Here is a 20573-nt window from a genome sequence, read left to right as displayed (position 1 = left end):
TACATTTTAAGTCTTATCTTCTTTTAGGGAGCCAAATGTAACAAGTCACAGAAACAGTACCAAATACTAGATAACATGTAACTACTGTTTAATATGTCCTACAGTACTCCAGTAATTTCGGTAAACAGTTCATTCCTAAATGTCACACATACAAGTGGGAAACATCATAGAAGGAGGTATCAGGATTATATTTTCCAGGGCTTTACAATTAAAAAGTGAATTTACAGCACTTAAAAGTGCCTACCTTTATACTGACCACACAACAGTGCTAAAATTTGAGTTCTTTTCAATCACTTAAAATGCTTTTTAAATTTTACTTTATTTTGATTTTTCATTTTAGATTTTTCTAGTTTGTTCTCTTATTTTTTAATTGTTCACATATTTGTAAAAGCTTCAACTAATAAAGAAATGTATAAAGTAGGTCAACGGATTGCCAATAGCCCCACCTAGTGGCCAGAAATCTACAAAATTCTGGGAATTAAAGCAAGTCCACTTTATCAGCTGTTTAAAGCCATATGGGGAAAAAACCCTTTAGATCTAAACAAATTTTCTGTTTGTGTGGTTTAAGCACTACTGAAAAGCCATATGGAAGCTGCATAATAAAATTTATGATAGCATATGTAAATGCACCCTTGCAAACTATAATGGGATGACATTGTATAATGTAATTTATTTTCCTTTGTTTATTCAAAAGTACATGTCACAAAGGCATGATGTTCTTTAGCTGTTTCATCAGAAATTAACTCTGAAGGAGCTTTTCAAATTGCAAGAACTCTCTTGGTGTGCTAGAGCAGGGCTCGGCCTGCAGGAGTTTGGATATAGTCCAAGGCAAGGGGTATGCTGTTATATAATCTGCAAATTAGCTGGATCTGGAGAAGTCAGGAAGAGTTCTCAAACCACACAAAATGACACTGAACTTCACTTGCTGGGTCACTCCTCGCCTTTCGGGCTCTCCATCACATGGGGGAGGGTCCTATCACCTCAGCAACTCACCAACTACATTCCACTGTGGCTTTCCCAGGTGGGGGAGATGGCTGAAAAGCAAAGGTCAGTGAAACAAAAGGCCTTTAGTCACTAGATCAATCAACTTAACCAACACCCATAATTCTTTAAAATTAGTGCCTACCATGTAAAAAATAAGTCTATGACCAAGATGAATAAATAGGGACCAGATATACCCTCCAACCTGAAAATACCAAGAAAACAAAAACAAAACAAAAAAACCCATAAGCAAACTACATGAAAGGATGGTTTTCAAGACACTGGATATCAGACAACAAAGGACAGTGATCCCTGAGAGTTGGAGACAAACACGGTGAACACTATGAGTAGCCCAGCTTACTAGCTTGAGCTCTTCCGGGCCATGGCAGAAACGGGAGAAATAAAGTGGAGTGAGCAGACACCGATTTGAGACACAGCTGAGAGTCTGAGGAGGCTAAAGTGGCTAGAACTCACAGGACAGAGTACCAGAAAGCAGAGCGCTTCGCAGAGAACTCCAGAGATGTGCAGCGGGCCACCCTGGAGCATTAGGCAGAGGACTGATCGTCGCATGTGTGTGAGGAAACTACACAAGGCCAGGGAAACAACCATCCAAGGAGAATAGAGGAAACAGTGCCTGGTGCTGCCGGGTGGCTGAAGCTGCCACTGCTCCCACAACACAGACTGGAAAAATCCATAATTCACAAGGCACTAGGTAGAGCACTCAGGAAGGCTCTCCCTCAGTAGTAAGGAATAATTAATTCTAGACTGAGCACTGCTTCAGACCTTCTTAAATCATAAAAGACCCAAAGGATCAAACAGTTTTCAAGTAACTTAACTGCATTCCAGAACAAAGCTTAAGAAGCTTTACAAATATCCAGCACCCAACAAGGTAAAATCACAATGGCTGGCATCAAATTAAAGATTAGTAGGTTTGTAGGGGCAGGAAAATAGAACCCACAATGAAGAGACTAATCAATCAATCAAAACTGACTCATAACTGACAGACATGTCAGAATTAGAAGAAAATGACATAAAAGTTATTATTTTTCTGAATTGAGATATAATTGACATGCAACATTCTATTTGTTTCAGGTGTACAATATAATGATTCAGTATTTGAATACACTATTGTGAAATGATCACCACGAGTCTAGTTAACATCCCTCACCACAAATAGTTACGAAATTTTTTTTGTGATGAGAACTTCTAAGATCTACTTTTTTAGCAACTTTCAAATATACAATATAGTATTATTAACTACTGTCACCTAGCTGTATATTACATCCCCATGACATATTTATAACTGAAAGTTTGTACCTTTGACCCACTTCACCCACCTCCTCCCCCTGGCAACCACCTATCTGTCCTCTATATCTATGAGTTCTTTTCGTTTTTTTAGATTTCACATGTAAGTGAGATCATACAGTAATTGTCTTTCTCTGTCTGACTTATTTAACCTAGCATAATGCCCTCAAGGTCTGTTCATGATATCACAAATGGCAAGATTTCCGTCTTTTTTATGGCTGAATGATATTCCACTGTATATACAGACCACATTTTCTTTATGCATTCATCCATCAGTGGAAACTTAGGTTGCTTCCATATCTTGGCTATTGTAAATAATGCTGCAATGAACATAGGGGTGCATATATTTTTTCGAATTAGTGTTTTCATTTTCTTTGGATAAATACCCAGAAGTGGAACTGCAGGATGATATGGTAGTTCTATTTTTAATTTTTTGAGGAACCTCCATACTGTTTTTCCATCATGGCTACACCAATTTACCTTCCCACCAACAGTACACAAGAGTTTCCTTTCCTGCACATCCTCACCAACACTTGATATTTCTTGTCTTTTTGATAGCCATTCTAACAGGTGTGAGGGGATGGCTCATTGTGGTTTTGATTTGCATTTCCCTAATGACTAGTGATGCTGAGCACCTTTTTCATGTGCCTGTCGGTTATCTATGTTTCTTCTTTGGAAAAATGTCTTTTCAGATCCTCTGCCCATTTTTTTAATCAGATTGTTTTTTTGCTATTGAGTTATACGAGTTCGTTATATATTGTGGATATTAACCTCATCAGATATATGATGTGCAAATATTTTCTCCCACTTTTCATTTTGTTAATGGTTTCTTTTGCCGTGCACAAGCGCTTTAGTTTGATGTAGGCCCACTTCTTTACTATTGCTTTTGTTGCCTTTGATTTTGGTGTCAAATCCAAAAAAATCACCACCAAGACTGATGTCAAGAAGCTTACTGTCTACGTTTCCTTCTATGAGTTTTGCAGATTTAGGACTTACATTCAAGTCTTTGATCCATTTTGAGTTAATTTTTGTGTACAGTGTAAGACAGTGGTCCAGTTTTCCCAACAGCATTTAGTCAAGAGACTGTCCTTTCTCCACCGTATGTTCTTAGCTCCTTTGTCATAAATTAATTGACCATAAGTGTAGGTTTATTTCTGGGCTCTCTATTCTGTTCCATTGATCTAAGTGTTTTTATGCCAATACCATACTGTTTTGATTACTACAGCTTTGTAACACAGTTTGAAATCAGGGAGTGGGATGCCTCCAGCTTTGTTCTTTTTTCTCAAGATTTCTTTGAATATTCAGGGTCTTTTGTGGTTCCATACAAACATTAGCATTGTTTTTTCTATTTCTATGAAAAACGCTATTGGGATTTTGACAGGGATTGGATTTGTAGATTGCTTTGGGTGGTATGGACATTTTAACAGTATTAACTCTTCCAATTCGTGAGCATGGAATATCTTTCCATTTTTTGTGTTCTTCAATTTCTCTCATCATGTCTTATAGTTTTCAGTGCACAGGTCTTCACCTCCTTGGTTAAATTTATTCCAGGTATTTTACTCTCTTTGATGCAATGTAAATGGGATTGTTTTCTCAATTTCTCTTTCTGATAGTTTGTTATTAGTGTATAGAAATACAACAGATTTTTGCATATTGATTTTGTATTCTTCAACTTTACTAAATTTGTTTATTAGTGCTAACAGTTTTTTTGGTGGGGTCTTTAGGGTTTTCAATATATAATATCATGTCATCTGGGGGCCGGCCCCGTGGCCAAGTGGTTGAGTTCACATGCTCCACCTCCGCAGCCCAGGGTTTCACCAGTTTGGATCCTGGGTGCGGACATGGCATGGCTCATCAAGCCATGCTGAGGTGGCATCCCACATGCCACAACTGGAAGGACCCACAACTAAAAATATACAACTATGTACTGGGGGCGCTTTGGGGAGAAAAAGGAAAAATAAAATGTTAAAAAAAGAAAATCATGTCATCTGCAAATACTGACAGTTTTCCTTCTTCCTTTCTGATTTAGATGCCTTTTATTTTTTTTTCTTGCCTAATTGCTCTGTCTGACTTCTAAGACTATGCTGAACAAAGGTGAAGTGTGGACATCCATGTCTTGTTCCTGATCTTAGAGGAAATGCTTTCAGCTTTTCACCAGTGAATATGATGTTAGCTGTGGGACTGTCACATATGGACTTCATCATGTTGAAGTACATTCCCTCTATACCCACTTTGTTGAGAGTTTTTGTCAGTTAAAACAGTTATTAAACAAAAAAAAAAACCCAAAATAAAAAAACAGTTATTAAACAGACAGTAAAACTGTAAACAGTTTTAATTAAAACTGTATTGTATATGTTCAAAAAGTAAAGCAGAGACGTGGAAGACACCAAAAAAGGCCCAAATCAAACACCTAGATATGAAACCTACAACATGTGAGATAAAAAATGCAATGCAGAGGAACAACAATAAATTAGGCATCAAAGAAGAAAAGATCTGTAAGCTTGAAGATATAGCACTAGAAGCTATTCAAAAAACAGAGAAAAAGGAATTTAAGAAAAGGAAAGAAATCACTGTGTTATAGAATATGACCAAGTGGCCTAAGTGGTAGAGATGGTTAAAGTCCCCAAAGGAGGGAGGTAACAAAAAAAAATACTTGAGGAAATGGCTGAAAACTTGATGAAAATTATGACTGCACAGATCCAAAAAAAGTCAATGAACTCAAAACAGGAGAAAAATAAAGAAAACTGTGCCAAGGCACATCATAATCAAATTGCTCAAAACCAGAGATAAAGAGAAAATCTTAAAATCAGCCAAAGAACAAAGTATCACATAAGTAAAGGGTGCCTGGAATAAAAGACTAAGAGAACTTTCAGGATAATACTCCGGTGTTATAATTATTCAACTTCTTCACAAGAAAGAATACCTATAAGCAAAGCCCCCTTACCTTAAAGAAAGAATGAATAGCAGCTGTGGCTTCACTGCGGACCCTCAGGATAGAACCCAGGACATTAGTCCTGCACCTAAGGTGAGGGTACTGTCTCAGATACTCCAGAGGATGCCTCTCTTTATATTTAAAAGGGAAAGCCTGCCAATAAATGGAAAAAAACAAATTAAAAGCTAAAAAAGATACTGTTTTATAAAATCAGTTTCCAGGGCAAATGTTAAACAGTAGTGCTTTAAAACAAAACTAAGATGCTTTCCTTTTTTACTTCTTAATATAACTGAATGTAGTCCACATTAATTCCAACAAGTTGGTAGAACGATGGGGTGGAATCAGAGAGATGTGGGTTTGAATTCAGCTCTACTACTTGTTAGCTGTGGAACCTGGGACAAAGTTACTTAATGTCATAAGGCTAATCTGTTATTTATCAAATTTCTACGCATTTCTCAATTTCTATTTACAAATCACTATTTACAAATAGAGAAATTAGGATATAATTATGCAAAATAGTCCACTGTTTGACACATAGGAGTTCAGAATAGTACAGATATTAAAGATTATGTTTTCTACAGCTGTATACACACAGCTGGTGTTCAATTTTAAAACCATCCAAATGCCCTGAAAACCCACAATCACTGACAATCAACTGGCACTATATACCACTGACTATCAACACGTACTGCTGTCTAAGAACATGCAGGAGGATCAACAGCTTTCTGTTATCCACTAGATAGAGTGGTGCAGATTTACAAAAATTTTAAGGAAATTATGACTCCACTTAGAAATATTTCCACCCCGCCCACACTCATGTTACAAGATTAAGAAGACAGAAACAAACTTTCAGACCAAAACCAAAGTTTCAATAAAAAAGATTACAGAGAAGCCAAGTAAAAGAGCTACACTGGTCCCCCGTTTCTTTTCCTTTAGTCTTGTCTATCCCCTTTAGGCCTTGTGCACATACTAATTTATACCGTATAGAAATAAGCACATATTTGCTAAAGGGAAAATATGACCACATTAATAAGAATCTGCAGACTGCTAGGGCTTCAGAATTCCCTAATGTCTGAGTACTTAAACATGACACAAATGAAGAGGAAGAGACGGTGAAGGCATCAACACCAACCGAGGCCAAGGGAGAACCATTTGAGAAGAATAAAACACATGGCAAATTTTTAATAATTACATATCCCTCTAAAAAAGCAAAAACAAAAAAAATTATTACCATTTCCATTCCTGAGTTCCAAATTATTTTCACAGTTTATTTTTCAGAAATCTTAGAACCCGATTCCTGATTTTACACATCAATTAGAACTTCTTAGAAAATTATTCAGAATGACATTTTTTAAAAAAATCGCCTGATTTTCTTTGTTATTTCCTTATAATTTCTTCTAATTTCCCAAAAGAAATAAAAACCAATTAAAATGATGCAATTTCCCTATATTTCCTCATGTTTTGTTCATTAAACATTAGAAGACAAGGATAGCAAAAACACAGGGGAGTCAAATGCCTAGAATATGAACTTTAGCTGTGCCGCTAATCGGCAATGCACCCTTGGGCAAGTAATTTCACCTGGGCCTCATTTTCTCCAATTTAAGAAACTGGATTGATAATCTGATTTTATTCCCACTAACCTCTTCAGCAGGCTATAAATAAAAAGCTACTGACGGAAGAATCTTGCAAAAATAGACATTAACATGTCTTAATGTAGACTTTCTTAATGTGGACTTATCTTTGTTTAGTCCAAGCATTACAACACTCTAGGTTAGCACTGGCCAATAGGATTTTCTGTGATGAACAGAAATGCTCTGTGTCTGCTGTCCAGTACAGTCACCACTACCTGCATGCGACTACTGAACACTTGAATTGTGGCTAATGCCACTGAGGAACTGAATTTTCAATTTAATTCTAATTGACTTAATATTAAGTAGTCACAGGTAGCTAGTGGCTACTGTATTGGACGATACAGTTGTAGATCATGCAAGAGTCACTTCTAGGCAGAGCTTTCCTAAGAACGTCGTCTGCCCTGGTATGTCTCTGTTATTGTGGCTGACTGGGCATGCCTGTAAAAGTGTCAAATTTCAACTGTGACAGGCACCACAGAGATGCACAGATTAAGACTTAGCTCTCATTCATAAGATTCAGCCATCTACACAAATACTTTTTGTTACTCTCTCTACATTCCTCAGACTCTATAGCCTGTTTCAATAATGTGGAAAGTCACAACTGAAACATGTTCTCACTGCCATCTTTCCAATAATCACACTTCAAACACATCACTAGTATTTCAAATTAAGCCTAAACAGCCTCCATAAAAGTGTCAGAAAGCATACCTTGGCATCACAATTTCCAACAACTTCAATTTTTTCTGCCTTCAGTTCCACATTTTGCCTTTTGGATGGACTTTTTACCAGCTGCCCTTGAACTTCCACAGAACTCCCAAAAGCCAGTTCTCTACAGGAACAAAAAAAACACCATAAACAAGTGTCATTACATGTAACCCTCATGGTAATACAAACCTTGCTATCAGAACATTAAAATATTCAATGATTGAAGTTTTTACCCTTAATTGAGCTAAGAGCTGCAAGTAGTTAAGAGAGAGTGGAGCAAAGCATAGGTGGGGGATATCATCATGTTAAGATGTTAGAGGACAGGCCCGAGCTTGAAGGATCTTGATTCCAAGTCTTTGGCCTTGAGCCTTAAAGCCATGAAAAGCAGATTTGTTTAGAAGGATCACTCAGGGGACAAAGAGAACACTGGATTAGGGATGGGGAGCAGAGGAGATGGAAAAAAATAATCAAAGGACTCTTTTTTTAAAAAACAAAACTCACTTGCTGTCAAAGCTTGAATCTGCTACAACCTGAAGGCTTTCCAAAGATGACCCATCATTTATATGCAGGAACAAGACTTCCTTCTGGGACCGGACTGAACGAATCCATCCCTAACGAGGAAAGTATTTCTAAATGTGAGCTTAAAACATGTTACATTTTCATTACACATACGCATAAAAGACTAAACGAAAAAAAGAAAATAAAAAGTCCTCATAATCCTGCCTTAACAAATCAATTGCTTTCAGTTCACCCATATGCATATATAATTTTATATGGTTCTTATCACAGTGAGACACAGGTTTGGCAGTCTACCGTTTGTTCTATTTTGTTTTGTTAATAAAGCTCATCATTCTGAATGGATGACTAATATTCCATCAGGTTGCTGAGCCTAATTCACATAACCAATCTCCTCAATATTGTCTATTCCAGGTATTTTCTCCCACCCCTACTCTCATCTCCCACTGTTACGAATAACAGGGTACATATTTTGGTGCCTTTCTTCTTTTGTATCAAATTCCCAGAAGGGAGATTATGTAGTTATAGAGTAGAAACATCTTTATGGGATTTTTTTTCCTTTCACGAAGTATCATACAAAAAGAGTTCTTGAGAAACTTCTCATTATGAACACATATAAAGTAGTACATAAACCTTCAAAAACACTGAATTTAAATGACAGATATGTGTGAGTACAAATGAGATGTCTTCAAGTAGACCAGTAACACTAAAAACAGCTCTCACCAATCACATCCGACTTCAATGTAACTAGCACAGAAGAGTGAACATCCCACTTCAATGTAACTAGCACAGAAGAGTGAAACAACTGATGGTGTTTGATTAACCATCAAACACACTCAGAAAAGCAAGATGATCCTACTTAGAAAAACTTTATTGACTCCTTACTTTCTTTGTGTCCTCATCATATCCTATAGACACTGTTATAAAGTCCTTCTATTACTTATTTGCATGTCCAATATATTTTGACGGTTTAGGAATCATGCTTTCATTCCTTTGAAGGCTACTGTCAGGCATATAGTAGATAATCCATAAATGTTTTTCACTCAAAGAATATCTACCATGTACAGAACTGAACATCTACTATGTGACAAGCATTTTACAACCTTCTTCATATACTGTTTCATCTCCTCACAACAGCTCTGAGAACTGTCATTATTCCCAGTTACAAGTGAGGCACCTGAGGTTCACAGAAGTGAAATAACTTGCTGCAGGTCGCACTGCTGGTAAAGGGGGGAGCCTGAATTTGAATCCAAGTCTACTAGAAAGCCCTTGATCTTTCTCCAGGGCCACAGTGAAGAAGGTGTAAATTGTCTCAGCCTTGCGTACAAGACCCTCCATAATTTGGAGCATGCCCATCTTTGTAGTCTCATCATGCTTCTCAATTGACAGTAATTTCCAAAGCTCCACTCTCTTGCTTTTACTTTTTAGTAAAAATTAACAATATGGAACATTTTTTAATGTGCTTCCGTTCTAGGTTCTTTATAAATATTATACTACTTACTCCCCTTAAGAACTTAATAAAGTGCATATTATCATTTTAGAGATGAAGAAACATATTTAGAGAGATTGGGATAACCCCTCTAAACAGTCAAGGTCATACAGTTACCAAGTGGTACAACTGGAATACAAATACAGCTCTCACTTCGAAGTTCATGCTCTTAACAACAAGCTTTTCTGGAATGCTATTTCCACCCCATGCCCAGTTCCTCTACCTGAGGAACACATCCTCCAGGATTCTGCTGAAACGCCACCTCACACAAGAAGTCTTCCTTGACCCCCACACAGTTAAGGACTTCCCTCTCTGTTTTCTTCATAGTTCTTTCTTTACACCACTAATGCTTATCACATTGCTGTAATTACTGGTCTGAGCCATGAGACCAGGGCTGTCCAACAAAAATGTGAGTCATATTTGCAATTTTGTGTTCTTTTGGGGGGGGTCACATTAAAGGTAAAAAGAAACAAGTAAAATTAATAATATATTTTATGTAACCCATTATGCCCCCAATATCATTAACATGTAATCAATATAAAAACATAGTGGGATACTTTGCAATCTTTTTTGTTCTTCAAAATTAGTGTCTATTTCACATGTACAGCACCTCTCAATTCAGACTAGCCATATTTCAGGTGCTCAGTGCCACAAGTGACTGGTACCTATTATACTGGGCTGCACAGCACTAAAATAAAAGCTTCTAACCTAGGCAGTAGGTTCTGTTCTTTTCATCTTTGAATCCTCTCGACTGGCTCACAGAAGGTATCATTAATGTATGTCAAATTAATGTATTAATGCAAGAAAAGGTTTTGATTTGGATTATGGAAATAATATGAAATCCAAAGAAATGCAAAAGGGGGGGTAGATTAGTTTTATTGCTAAAAATCAAGGATATGTGAGAACAACAAAAATAACTGCATCAGTGTGTTTCAGCAACCTAATAAGAAACAGTCAAACCACCTTGTTTGGTCTGCTCATTTATGGGGGAATCTTCTATGTGGAGCTGCTGCAAATACTACACTAGCAAGAGAAATAATAGCAGCTAACATTTATAGACTGTGGGCCACTGTCCTAAATTTTTTTTTTTTTTTTGAGGAAGATTAGCCCTGAGCTAACTGCTGCCAATCCTTCTCTTTTTGCTGAGGAAGACTGGCCCTGAGCTAACATCCATGCCCATCTTCTTCTACTTTATATGTGTGACGCCTACCACAGCATGGCTTGCCAAGCAGTGCCATGTCTGCACCCGGGATCCAAACCGGAGAACCCCAGGCCACCGAAGTGGCAGGTGCGCCCTTAACCGCTGCACCACCAGGCCGGCCCCTAACTGTCTTATAATTACTTAATCTTCAGCAATCTATGAGGTAGGGACTATTATCACCATTTTTATAAGAGGAAACTGAGGTTTAGGGCACATAAGCGACATGCCCATAATTAATGACTACTCAGTGGCAGAGATTTAAACCTAGGCTATTTGACTCCAGAGCTCTTTCAGAGTGCTACATTCCACTCTTTCTCCCAATTTATTTAACATGAATTATATCCAAAGCCCCATTTTAGGCACTGAAGTGGCTAAAAGTTGAATGGTTTAGTTGAACAAATATTTACTGTCAGCCATGTGTGAATACCAAGACGACAAACCTGGTTTCTTCCCTTAAGGAGCTAGCTCTAGACAACCGCATTAAACTGTGGCTATTCGTTATGAGGGATAAAGGGAAAGGGGCTCGTTCATTTTTCTGTATGATTTACAAGTTTACAAGTAATGCCCTGGTATCATGAAAACGAAGTCCCAGCACTTTCTAGGCATCGGAACAATTTCCCGAAAAGTAACGTAGCCAAGGACAGGAGAAAAACGCGGAGGCACACGATTGCCTACACTTTCTAACTTCTCCCTTCCGGTTCTTCTGTCCGACCCCACAGCACCAGAGAAGCCTAGACACGATGTGCCGCAGAAGTCACTAAAAAGACAAAACCCACCCCGTCCCCATACACCAACCTGGACCTTAACGCGCTCCCCACTCGTGTTCTGGGCCCCGAGAGCATCCCGCACGCTCAGTTTAGCGGAAGGCGTGTGTCTCGGGCAGGGAGCGGAGGAACAGGAGCGCAGGGCTCGGAGCAGGCACCGGGCCCCGAGCATCGCGCGGCGGCTCCAGACCAGCTCTGATCCCAGCGAGTTCGGACCCTGCCCGCGGGGACCGTCCCTTCTCCTCCTCTTCCCGGGCCGCAGCGCTGCCCTCAGGTGCGGCTGCTCCCTTCCCCTTCAGGGGCCCCAGCGCTGCGCCCACAGAACCTCTCCTCCACGTCCCTCTCGCCAACAGGCCCAACAGAGTAAGAGACTCAGCCGCGAGCGCCAAAAATACTCCACGCGCCCCGAGCAGCCGGCACAGCCCACCACCTGCCGCCGCTCGCTAAACCCAAAGCCCCGACCCCGAGCTGAAACACGCGCTGCCACCGCCCCTACGTCACTACGCCAACGTCACCACGTTACGAGGAGGTTAGGAGGGAGCATGCGTACTTGTGACTCCAGTTTAAAGAGGCGGCGGTCCAGGGGCAGGGTGAAGGAGGCGGGGTGGAGGGAGGGGGCGGGGTCAGGAGCAGAGATGGGGCGGAGCTAAAGTGCTGCGGTTGCAGGGATTATCGTTGAAGAACCACGGAGCCCGCCAGGGGCGGAATCTGAGAGTCTTCATTTCTAAAACTTCCAGTTGATACTGAGGAACACCGAGAGGCAATGAGTGACTGATGCAAAGCGAAAGCGTCCAGAAGGAGGCTCTTAGTTGTTGAGAGGATTAGCCTGAGGATATCAGTCATTCCTGAGTTCTGAGCAAAGAGAAAAACAAGACCTATAGCTCTTGCTCAAGGCACAGTTGCGTGGCATCAGAAATCTAAACAGGCCGTTGCATAATCAGTTCCCTGGCAGAACCTAAGTATGGGATGCCAGAGATGGTTTGCTGGAGAAGGTAGCCCTCTGACAGGTAAGAAGAGACCTTGAAAATGAGAGTCAGAGAAGGCATGCCTGGGGTGTGAAGGTGTGAAGATTAGTTAGAGAGAGGCTGGAGGAATGTGGGCCACTGCCTGCCAGAATCTTCAAGTCTCTCTCTCCCTTTTTTTCCAACACAGTTATCTGCATTTGTTTGACCTTGAAACAATGACCTTTTTATTTATTGGGCTACCTTTTAAATTTATCCCCCCAAATAATTTTTTTTTTCCTGTAACTCAGTGACACTCATGAAAACATTTCTATCTTGGGGCTGGCCCTGTGGCCGAGTGGTTAAGTTCGTAGGCTCCGCTTTGGCCGCCCAGGGTTTCGCCAGTTTGGATCCTGGGTGTGGACATGGCACCACTCAGTCAGGCCACGTTGAGGTGGCGTCCCACATGCCACAACTAGAAGGACCCACAACTAAAATATACAACTACGTACTGAGGGGATTTGGGGAGAAAAAGCAGAAAAAAAAGATTGGCAACAGTTGTTAGCTCAGGTGCCAATCTTAAAAAAAAAAAGATTTCTGTCTAATTAGAGAGTAGAAGTAAGGGCTAGTTACCAATAAAGTTGCCACTATTCTTATGCCTATTTTAAAGGTAAGGGAATTTAGGCACAGAAAGGTTAAATGAGTTGCTCAAGGGTACACATCCTATGTGTGAGGTTTAAACTCAGAAACCCTGGCTTCACCCACTAAACTATTATTATATACAGTGTCTTAAGGTGAGAAATAAAACTATGGTCCCTTCCATCAAGGACCTCATGGTCTAGCTATGGAGACTGGCAAGAAAACAGATCATTTCGATATAAACCAATAAGTACAAATATAAACATATGCGCCAAGTGAAGTGGTAGTCTAGAGAAGGAGATAATTGAGTTTTTGAGGAAGATCAGAATTTCGTCAGCTTGGGATGTAAGAAAAAGTATTTCCTGCCAGAAGATGGGCAGGAAAGGTTGCCAGGAGGGCAGACAGCGTGGAGGAATTGTAAAACTTTTTCAAGACAGACTAGAAAATATCTCCCATGAAAATACCATAGTTCTTGAGCACTTCTTGAAATTGAGAAAAGAAATATGGAAACTTCTAGCCAAATGCCTTCAGAATTATGTAGCTGTGGGCCTTTAAAAAAAATTCCTTGGCAGTATTGGTTGCAAATTCTGAGGAACAAGACAATCTGGGGTACATAGCAATGACCTGTATCCCAGTTCAGATCTCCTCTTTGACTATGCCTACCTTGTCCAAGGGACCAAAAGCGGTAACCAGTTGGATCACTTCCTCCACAGCCCATTTGTCTGTCTTGCCTTCTTTCTCCATCCCTTACCCAGAATGTGCATCTTAAGAACTGTGGTCAGAGTGTAAGGGAGTGAGGATCCTGACTTCCTTTGCCCTCTCATCTATTGCTTGTTTAAGCCAAAGGGTTAGTTATTTTCTAAGCAGGGACCACTGCCCAGTAGTAGGCTGCAGACCAGAGAAACCAGTGGGTGAAACTGAAAATTAGCGATAGTTAGTTTAAAACATATCATTGAGAGTTGACTATAGCATTCATGTGTGTGGTGCTAAGTTCAAATCATTCCATGTATCTTGTGCTGTATCAAATCGTATTACCTGCTTGTTTATTTTTATTTTCGATGTTGGAATGACACTTCCCTTTTTAGATCCATCGCCTTTCAGACAGTAGCCAGAATGATCATTCCAAAATGAACATATTACCGTGTCAGTAATAGTAATGGCTAGTGCTATGGAATACTTACTGTGCGCCGGGAACTCTTCACACATTAACTCATTTAATCCTTACAATAGTCCTCTGAAGGAGGGTTAGCATCATCATCCCATTTCCAAAGGAGAAACTGAACCTCTGTCTAATTAGAGAGTAGAAAGCTTTCGAGCTTGTACCAAGTTACTCTGGCAGTCTGGTTCCAGAGTCTGTTCTCTTATCCGCTTATTACTCCAGTCATTAAGCAACCCCTCCATTCCTCCCCTTATAATGTAAAGAGGACTTGCCTTCTTTAGCATGCCTTCCAGGCTCTCTGTGATCCATGGAGTTCCCTGAAGTGCCCTGGAGTGATGAACAGAAGTGAAACATCCTTATTGTTACCTTTTGATACTGCAGGTCTGTGCAAGGAACACTGTCAGCATTACTCATCAACTTTGGAGAAGATGTTAATCAGGCTCCACATGAGAGGTTTCAGCTTAACTGGCAAAGCTTCAGGACTTCTAAAAGGCAGGCATTACTCTGATACCCCTGTTGTCATGGAGTACAACTCAGTGTTCAGGGTTTTCTTTATGCTTGAGTCTACTCATGAAAATGTCAATACCCAAAACTTGATTTCAAGGTCATGACCTCAGGGTGTAGAGGAACATAGTACTTGATGCAGAAATTATGGAGACGTCCAGTGTGCAAAAAAGAATGGATGAGTATTGTAAAGGATCTTGGGTTTTTCAGAAGGAACTAACAATGGTGAATACAATTTAACTTGAAAAAGTGAAGGGCACATGCAAAGAGCAGAAAAGGAAATTACATTTGTAGTTTAGAACTTTCAGAAAAACAGCTCATAATCTAGAAAGAAGCTGACAAGTAAATGGTCAATTGAAGGAATAGGTACAGAAAAGCAGTAGTAGCCAAGTCTTTGGGGAGCAAAGCAGTTTTCCCAGAGGAAGTGATGTCTGAGCTGAGACCAGAGGATGAAGATCAGCCAGGAAGATGGGAACTGTGTGGCGAAGGGAGTTGGAGACCTTCCATGTTGTGATCCAGGTGGGCTTACCTGGATCACATAGGTAAACATTCCTTGAGCTATAAACTTGAGATATGTGCCTTTTACTTACATATACCTCAATAAAAATATAAATTAAGTATGAAAAATAGAGGAATCAGGTCTGTTGCTAGAATTAAATCACCCTCTTTCCCTGGTTAGTGCAAGAGACATTCTTTGTAAAACATAGGAACTATTGCCTGCATATGGAAAAGTTTAGAGAATAATGCAATAAAACCTGGTACCTACCACCTAGGTTTGTCAAATCAAATATTAATATTTTATCATATTTCCTTCAGATCTCTTTTATTTCAAGGAAAAAAAAACAGATAAAATGAATTTTTCTTATTTCCCTCTACAGTCTCATTTCCCCCCTTTCCTCCTGGATAAAGGTAACCACTATCCAGAATTTACTGTTATTTCCTTGTGTTTTTTTATACTTTATACACACATACTGTATGTGTACATATATATGTATAATGTGTGTATCTATAAACAGTCTCTTGTATTGTTTTGCATATTTTTAAACTTTAAATAAATGGTGTCTTACTCTTATGGTGTCTACATATTATTCTACAACTCAGATTTAGGTTTGTTTTTTTTTTAAAGATTTTATTTTTTTCCTTTTTCTCCCCAAAGCCCCCCAGTACATAGTTGTATGTTCTTCGTTGTGGGTCCTTCTAGTTGTGGCTTGTAGGATGCTACTTCAGTGTGGTTTGATGAGCAGTGCCATGTCCGCGCCCAGGATTCAAACCAACGAAACATTGGGCCGCCTGCAGCGGAGCGCGCCAACTTAACCACTCGGCTATGGGGCCAGCCCCTCAGATTTAGTTTTTGAGATATATCCATGTATCTCCAGATCCATTCTTTTTAATATTCCATTATATGGTTATACTACAATTTATTCATTCTCATTCTGATAGATATTTGGGCTGTTTTCAATGTTTTTCTATTACAAGTAGAGGTGGATTTAGTATGAACCTAATGAAATTTAAGCTCAGAGCCCCTTATTTGCATGTCCTTGTGGTCCCTTCCCCCATCACACCCCTCTTCCCCACGGTGCTGGGAGTTGCTGAGAGTGGTAGAGTGAGAGCAGAAGCAATCAGGAAGCATTTGTAAAGGAACTCAGAATGAAGGGACATAGATTTCCAAGGCTCTAGAAATTTCTTGTAGCTTCTTTTCTCATTCTAAGTAAATATTTACTTTAATATTGTAATCCTGTATTATTTTTCTTAAAGAGAACCTCCCAAATTATGTAAGCTTCCAGACCCACTGAGCTGGATCTGCCTTTGATTGTGAGAATGCTGTAGGAAATATACTGGACACACGTGAAAGAGTTTCGCGGGATCATAAGCCTAGCCTACATGCATCTTCAGCTTTACTAGGTACTGCCAAATTGCTCTCCAAATTGATGGTTCCAATTATATACCCTCCAATAGGCTTACAAGAGTTCTCAGAGCTCCATACCTTTAGTGACAACCGATAGAGTCAGACTTTCCAATTTTTATCCGTGTTGGGTAAGAAAGAGTATCTTGGTGTCTTAGAGAGTCTATGATTGATTCTCTCCTCTTTTTTTCTTCTCAAAATTCCATTTCAGCCATAACTCTCATCATTTGGAACAGCAGAGTGGAAAAGAGCACTAGCCTGGCCATCCAAAGTCCAGGTTCAAATCTCATCTGTATGACCCACTAGCTGTGGGATTGTGGAGAAGTCATTTAAACTCTGGACTTCCTTTCCCAGGGCTGTTGACGGTATTAACTGAAGCATTTTGTGACTTTTGTGATAGAGAAATGTGTGTTGTACCTGCCTGAACACTCTCCATCATTTATGAGTTTTAGAGTTAGGGAGTCCTCTCAATTTCATCAGCCAACTCTATCAGATTCCCAAGGTAGAAAGCTCAAGACTAATTCAGTCTATTTTGTGTACATTTCTTTTAGGTACCGTCCTTCAAGCATGCGTAAGAATCACCAGCAGAGCTTGTTAAACAGCAAATTCCTGGGCCTCGTGCCTCATGGTTCTGACTCACTGGCTCTGTAGTTGGATTTCATCCTTTCCTTGGTTTCTTCCCTTTGGTTTCAGGAGCTCCTTACTTTGAGGCTTCAACTTCTTTTCTTATGCTACATTACCTTTATTACTATTTTTTTAAATTTAAACTTCCAGTGTATTTTCAGAGAAACTGTAAAACAAAACAAAACAAACAAACAAAAAACCAACCTACGGTCCAAGCTGCCTTGCAGGTTGCAAAAGAGGGAGGCATCAGTGGGCAGAGGGTGGAACACGATTTCAGGAGTGTAGAAGGAGCCCCTTCCTCAGCTGGCTCTGCTGAGGCCGAGGCCCTTTCCCGGCAGACCCCACACCACCCTGCCATGCCTCACTCCTCCTGGACCAGGAGCGTTCTGGTGGCCTCAGCCCTCTCTAGGCACAAGAGCTAGAATTAAACTGGAGATAAGCTCAAGCTCCCTTAAACCAATGTTTTCCAGCTGTGATCATGGTGCTGGGGACTTGCATATTTGGATAGTAAAACCATAATTATGATTCACAAAATCCGTGTAATGAGTTTCGACCAGCAGAATAGAAAACAATATATTTGTGTGTATCTTGGGTAGTTAGAATAAGTGCTGTTTTGTGAAAATTCTAGCATGCGAGAAGTAAATATATTTCCCACTATGGATAGGCAAGAAAAAGTTTGAAATCCACTGTCCTGAGCCCTCCCATGTTGGCCCAGTGAATAGCATTAGGCCCCCGCCTAAGTCTCCTGTCAGCCCCAAAAGGAGGATCTGGTTAGTGCAGGGTACAAGTGCTTGCTGGAACTTTTACATACCGCAGGTTTTAAAGTTTCCTCTGAAAAATTTAACTAATTTTTGTTACTATTATAAAAAAATAATATACAAACATGGGAGAAAAAAAGTTTAGGCAGTAACGTATGGTATAAAAAAGAAATTTTCCACCACCAACTACTATTTATCTTTACATAAATTTTCTAGACATAAAAGTACATGTATGTGTTCATATGTTTATCTACATATATGTATGTTACATATGTACACATGCAATTAAATCTAGTCTCTATTTGTTCTGCTGCTTTTTTTGCTTAATGTATTTTAAAGATCTCCCCACATAACTAAATATAGGACTTCTATATAACTTGTGATTGAGGCATGTTACTCTATTATATGGCTAAACTACACTTGCTTTCCCTGCTGTGGATATTTAAGTTTTCAATCTTTTCTCTTGAAACCTGTACTATGTTGTGTATACACTGTGCATACAGAATTTGTATACCTGCAAGATAAATTCCTAGAAATAACACCAAATTAAGACCATACATTTGTTTTAAAAATATCTTTAATGTCATTTTATGTGTCCACTCTCCTCACCACCATTTTGAGATATCGATCTTGCTCACTGTGGTTTTGCCATCCGTGGTACATTCTGTGTGTTTGGCAAAGACCTGGAAAATTTAGAAAATAGATTTCTATAATGCTCTGTGACCACATTGCAGATTAAAGAAAACATACTCCCAGGAGTGCCTATGGTTTTATGACCCTTTAAAATTTAAATTTAGCAGAGATTGGACACAGCCTGCCGCTAGATGGATTGTTACAAATTCTGATTTTGCACATTTAATTCTGGAGTTTGATACTTGTTAATTGGCTGCCTCATTGGTAAATGTTTGCATTTCCTAAAATGGGGTTGAAATTGTAACATCCCTTGCAAATAGATTAATATGTAAAACATATCAGTTTTTATGCCTTGTTATTTGGGGTAATTTGGCATATAGTTATTGCCTGGGTTTTCACTACTGAAGATAAAAGGAGGTTTAAAAAATGTTCTTGTTATGATGCACATAACAGAAAAATGCACAAAATGTAAATGTATAGTTAATGAATATTTATAAAATGAGTGCCTGTGCAACCACCATCCAGGTCAAGAAAAGAATATCTCCAGCACTCTTCTAGCACCTTCTTCTTTGCAATCACAATTTCCCTGCTCTCATGACCTTTTTGGTAACCTTTTCCTTGCTTTTCTTTATAGTTTTACCACCTCAGTATGTAGTCTAGACATTATAGTTTAATTTTGCCTGTTTTTGAACTTTATGTAAATAGAATCATACAGTGTGTATTATTTTGCATATGATTTTTTTTGCTCACTATTTTTGTGAGAATCAACTGTACTATTGCCTGTAGCTATAGTTTGTACATTTTCGTTGCCGTATGGTATCCCATTTTATGACTATAACCCAATTAATTTATCCATTCTGTTGATGGAATTTTGGATTTTTTCCAATTTGGGGTTATTAGAAGTTAATGCTGCTATGAATGTTTTTGTACATGTGGATCTATTTAAGATGGGTATAATATCTAGGAAATTGCTGTATCATAGGATATACGAATTTTAGCTTTAGTAAATAGAGCCAAACTTTTTCCAAAGTGTGAGTAGCCATGTATGAGAATTCCTGTTGCTTTATGTTCTTGTCAACACTTGGTCTTATCAGACTTTTAAATTTAGCCATATTGTTGGAGGTGTAGTTGTATCTCATGGCAGTTTTAATTTGCCTTTCCCCAATTATTATTTTACTTGAGCATCTTTTCAATGTTTATTTTCATTTGGCTTTCTTTGGTGAATTGATTCAGTCTTTTGCCCATTTTTCTACTGAGTAGTCTGTCTTTTGTTCTTATTGATTTTCTTATTAATCTATACAAGGTCTTGTGTACATATTTTAGATATGCACTCTTTTCAGTTATGTGAGTTCTAAATATCTTCACCCAGTCTGTACGTTGTCTTTACAATAGGGAATTGTGAGGAAACGGCTGAATGATAGCAAGCTGTGACATTGGTTGATCCTCTGCTTTAGAAATAGTGTCCAGTTCTTGAAGAAAATTGTTAAGACAGTGAAAATTACCCTTTTGATTTCTTTTGGCAATGTAAGACCAGCATCTTTTGTCATTTTTCCTGTCATTCTTCTTTAAAAATTGACTTTTTAAAATTTAAAATCTTTATTTTGTTATTTTTTTTGGTCACACGGTCAGTTAATGGCCTTCTCTACAATTTCTATGTGCCAATCTTCAGGGAACAATCTGGAATTTCACTGTATGATGTTTGAGGTTGATTCTGTTTGTTTGCAAATATTTTTGTGTATAATTAACCTTTAAAATTTCATAGCAGAAAACAAGATAACTAAGAAAAGAAAAATCACATACAGCAGACCATAAAATCTTAGCGGATCCTCCTGTATTCATATTTTCTTTTGGATCACATGGAACTTCAAAGATTGAGGTAAGCCTTTCA

The 20573-nt window shown here is 39.0% G+C and overlaps 1 protein-coding gene across 6 annotated transcripts in view; it reads right to left on the bottom strand.

Moving 5' to 3' along the window:
- The window catches only part of NARS2 (asparaginyl-tRNA synthetase 2, mitochondrial), a 102364-nt gene extending 90322 nt beyond the window's left edge, over positions 1 to 12042 (bottom strand). For 3 of the 6 annotated variants that reach the window (XM_044752480.2, XM_070490579.1, XM_044752479.2), the window contains exons 1-4: positions 11556 to 12031; positions 8056 to 8165; positions 7558 to 7678; positions 5231 to 5371 (exon numbers count right to left, since the gene is read on the bottom strand). In XM_044752480.2, coding sequence (XP_044608415.1) covers positions 5231 to 5371; positions 7558 to 7678; positions 8056 to 8165; positions 11556 to 11696 — 513 coding nt within the window. In that variant the 5' untranslated portion in view covers positions 11697 to 12031. Of the gene's footprint in view, positions 1 to 5230; positions 5372 to 7557; positions 7679 to 8055; positions 8166 to 11555 lie in introns of all 6 variants that reach the window. The other 3 variants (XM_070490577.1, XM_070490576.1, XM_014859658.3) reach the window with 2 other exon arrangements.
- Positions 12043 to 20573: the final 8531 nt, after the last annotated feature.

This window comes from Equus asinus, chromosome 20 (assembly GCF_041296235.1).
Source record: "Equus asinus isolate D_3611 breed Donkey chromosome 20, EquAss-T2T_v2, whole genome shotgun sequence".
Classification (NCBI taxonomy): Eukaryota; Metazoa; Chordata; class Mammalia; order Perissodactyla; family Equidae; genus Equus; species Equus asinus.
Note: the sequence above shows the minus strand (reverse complement) of the source record. Positions and strands in the feature narration are given on the sequence as shown.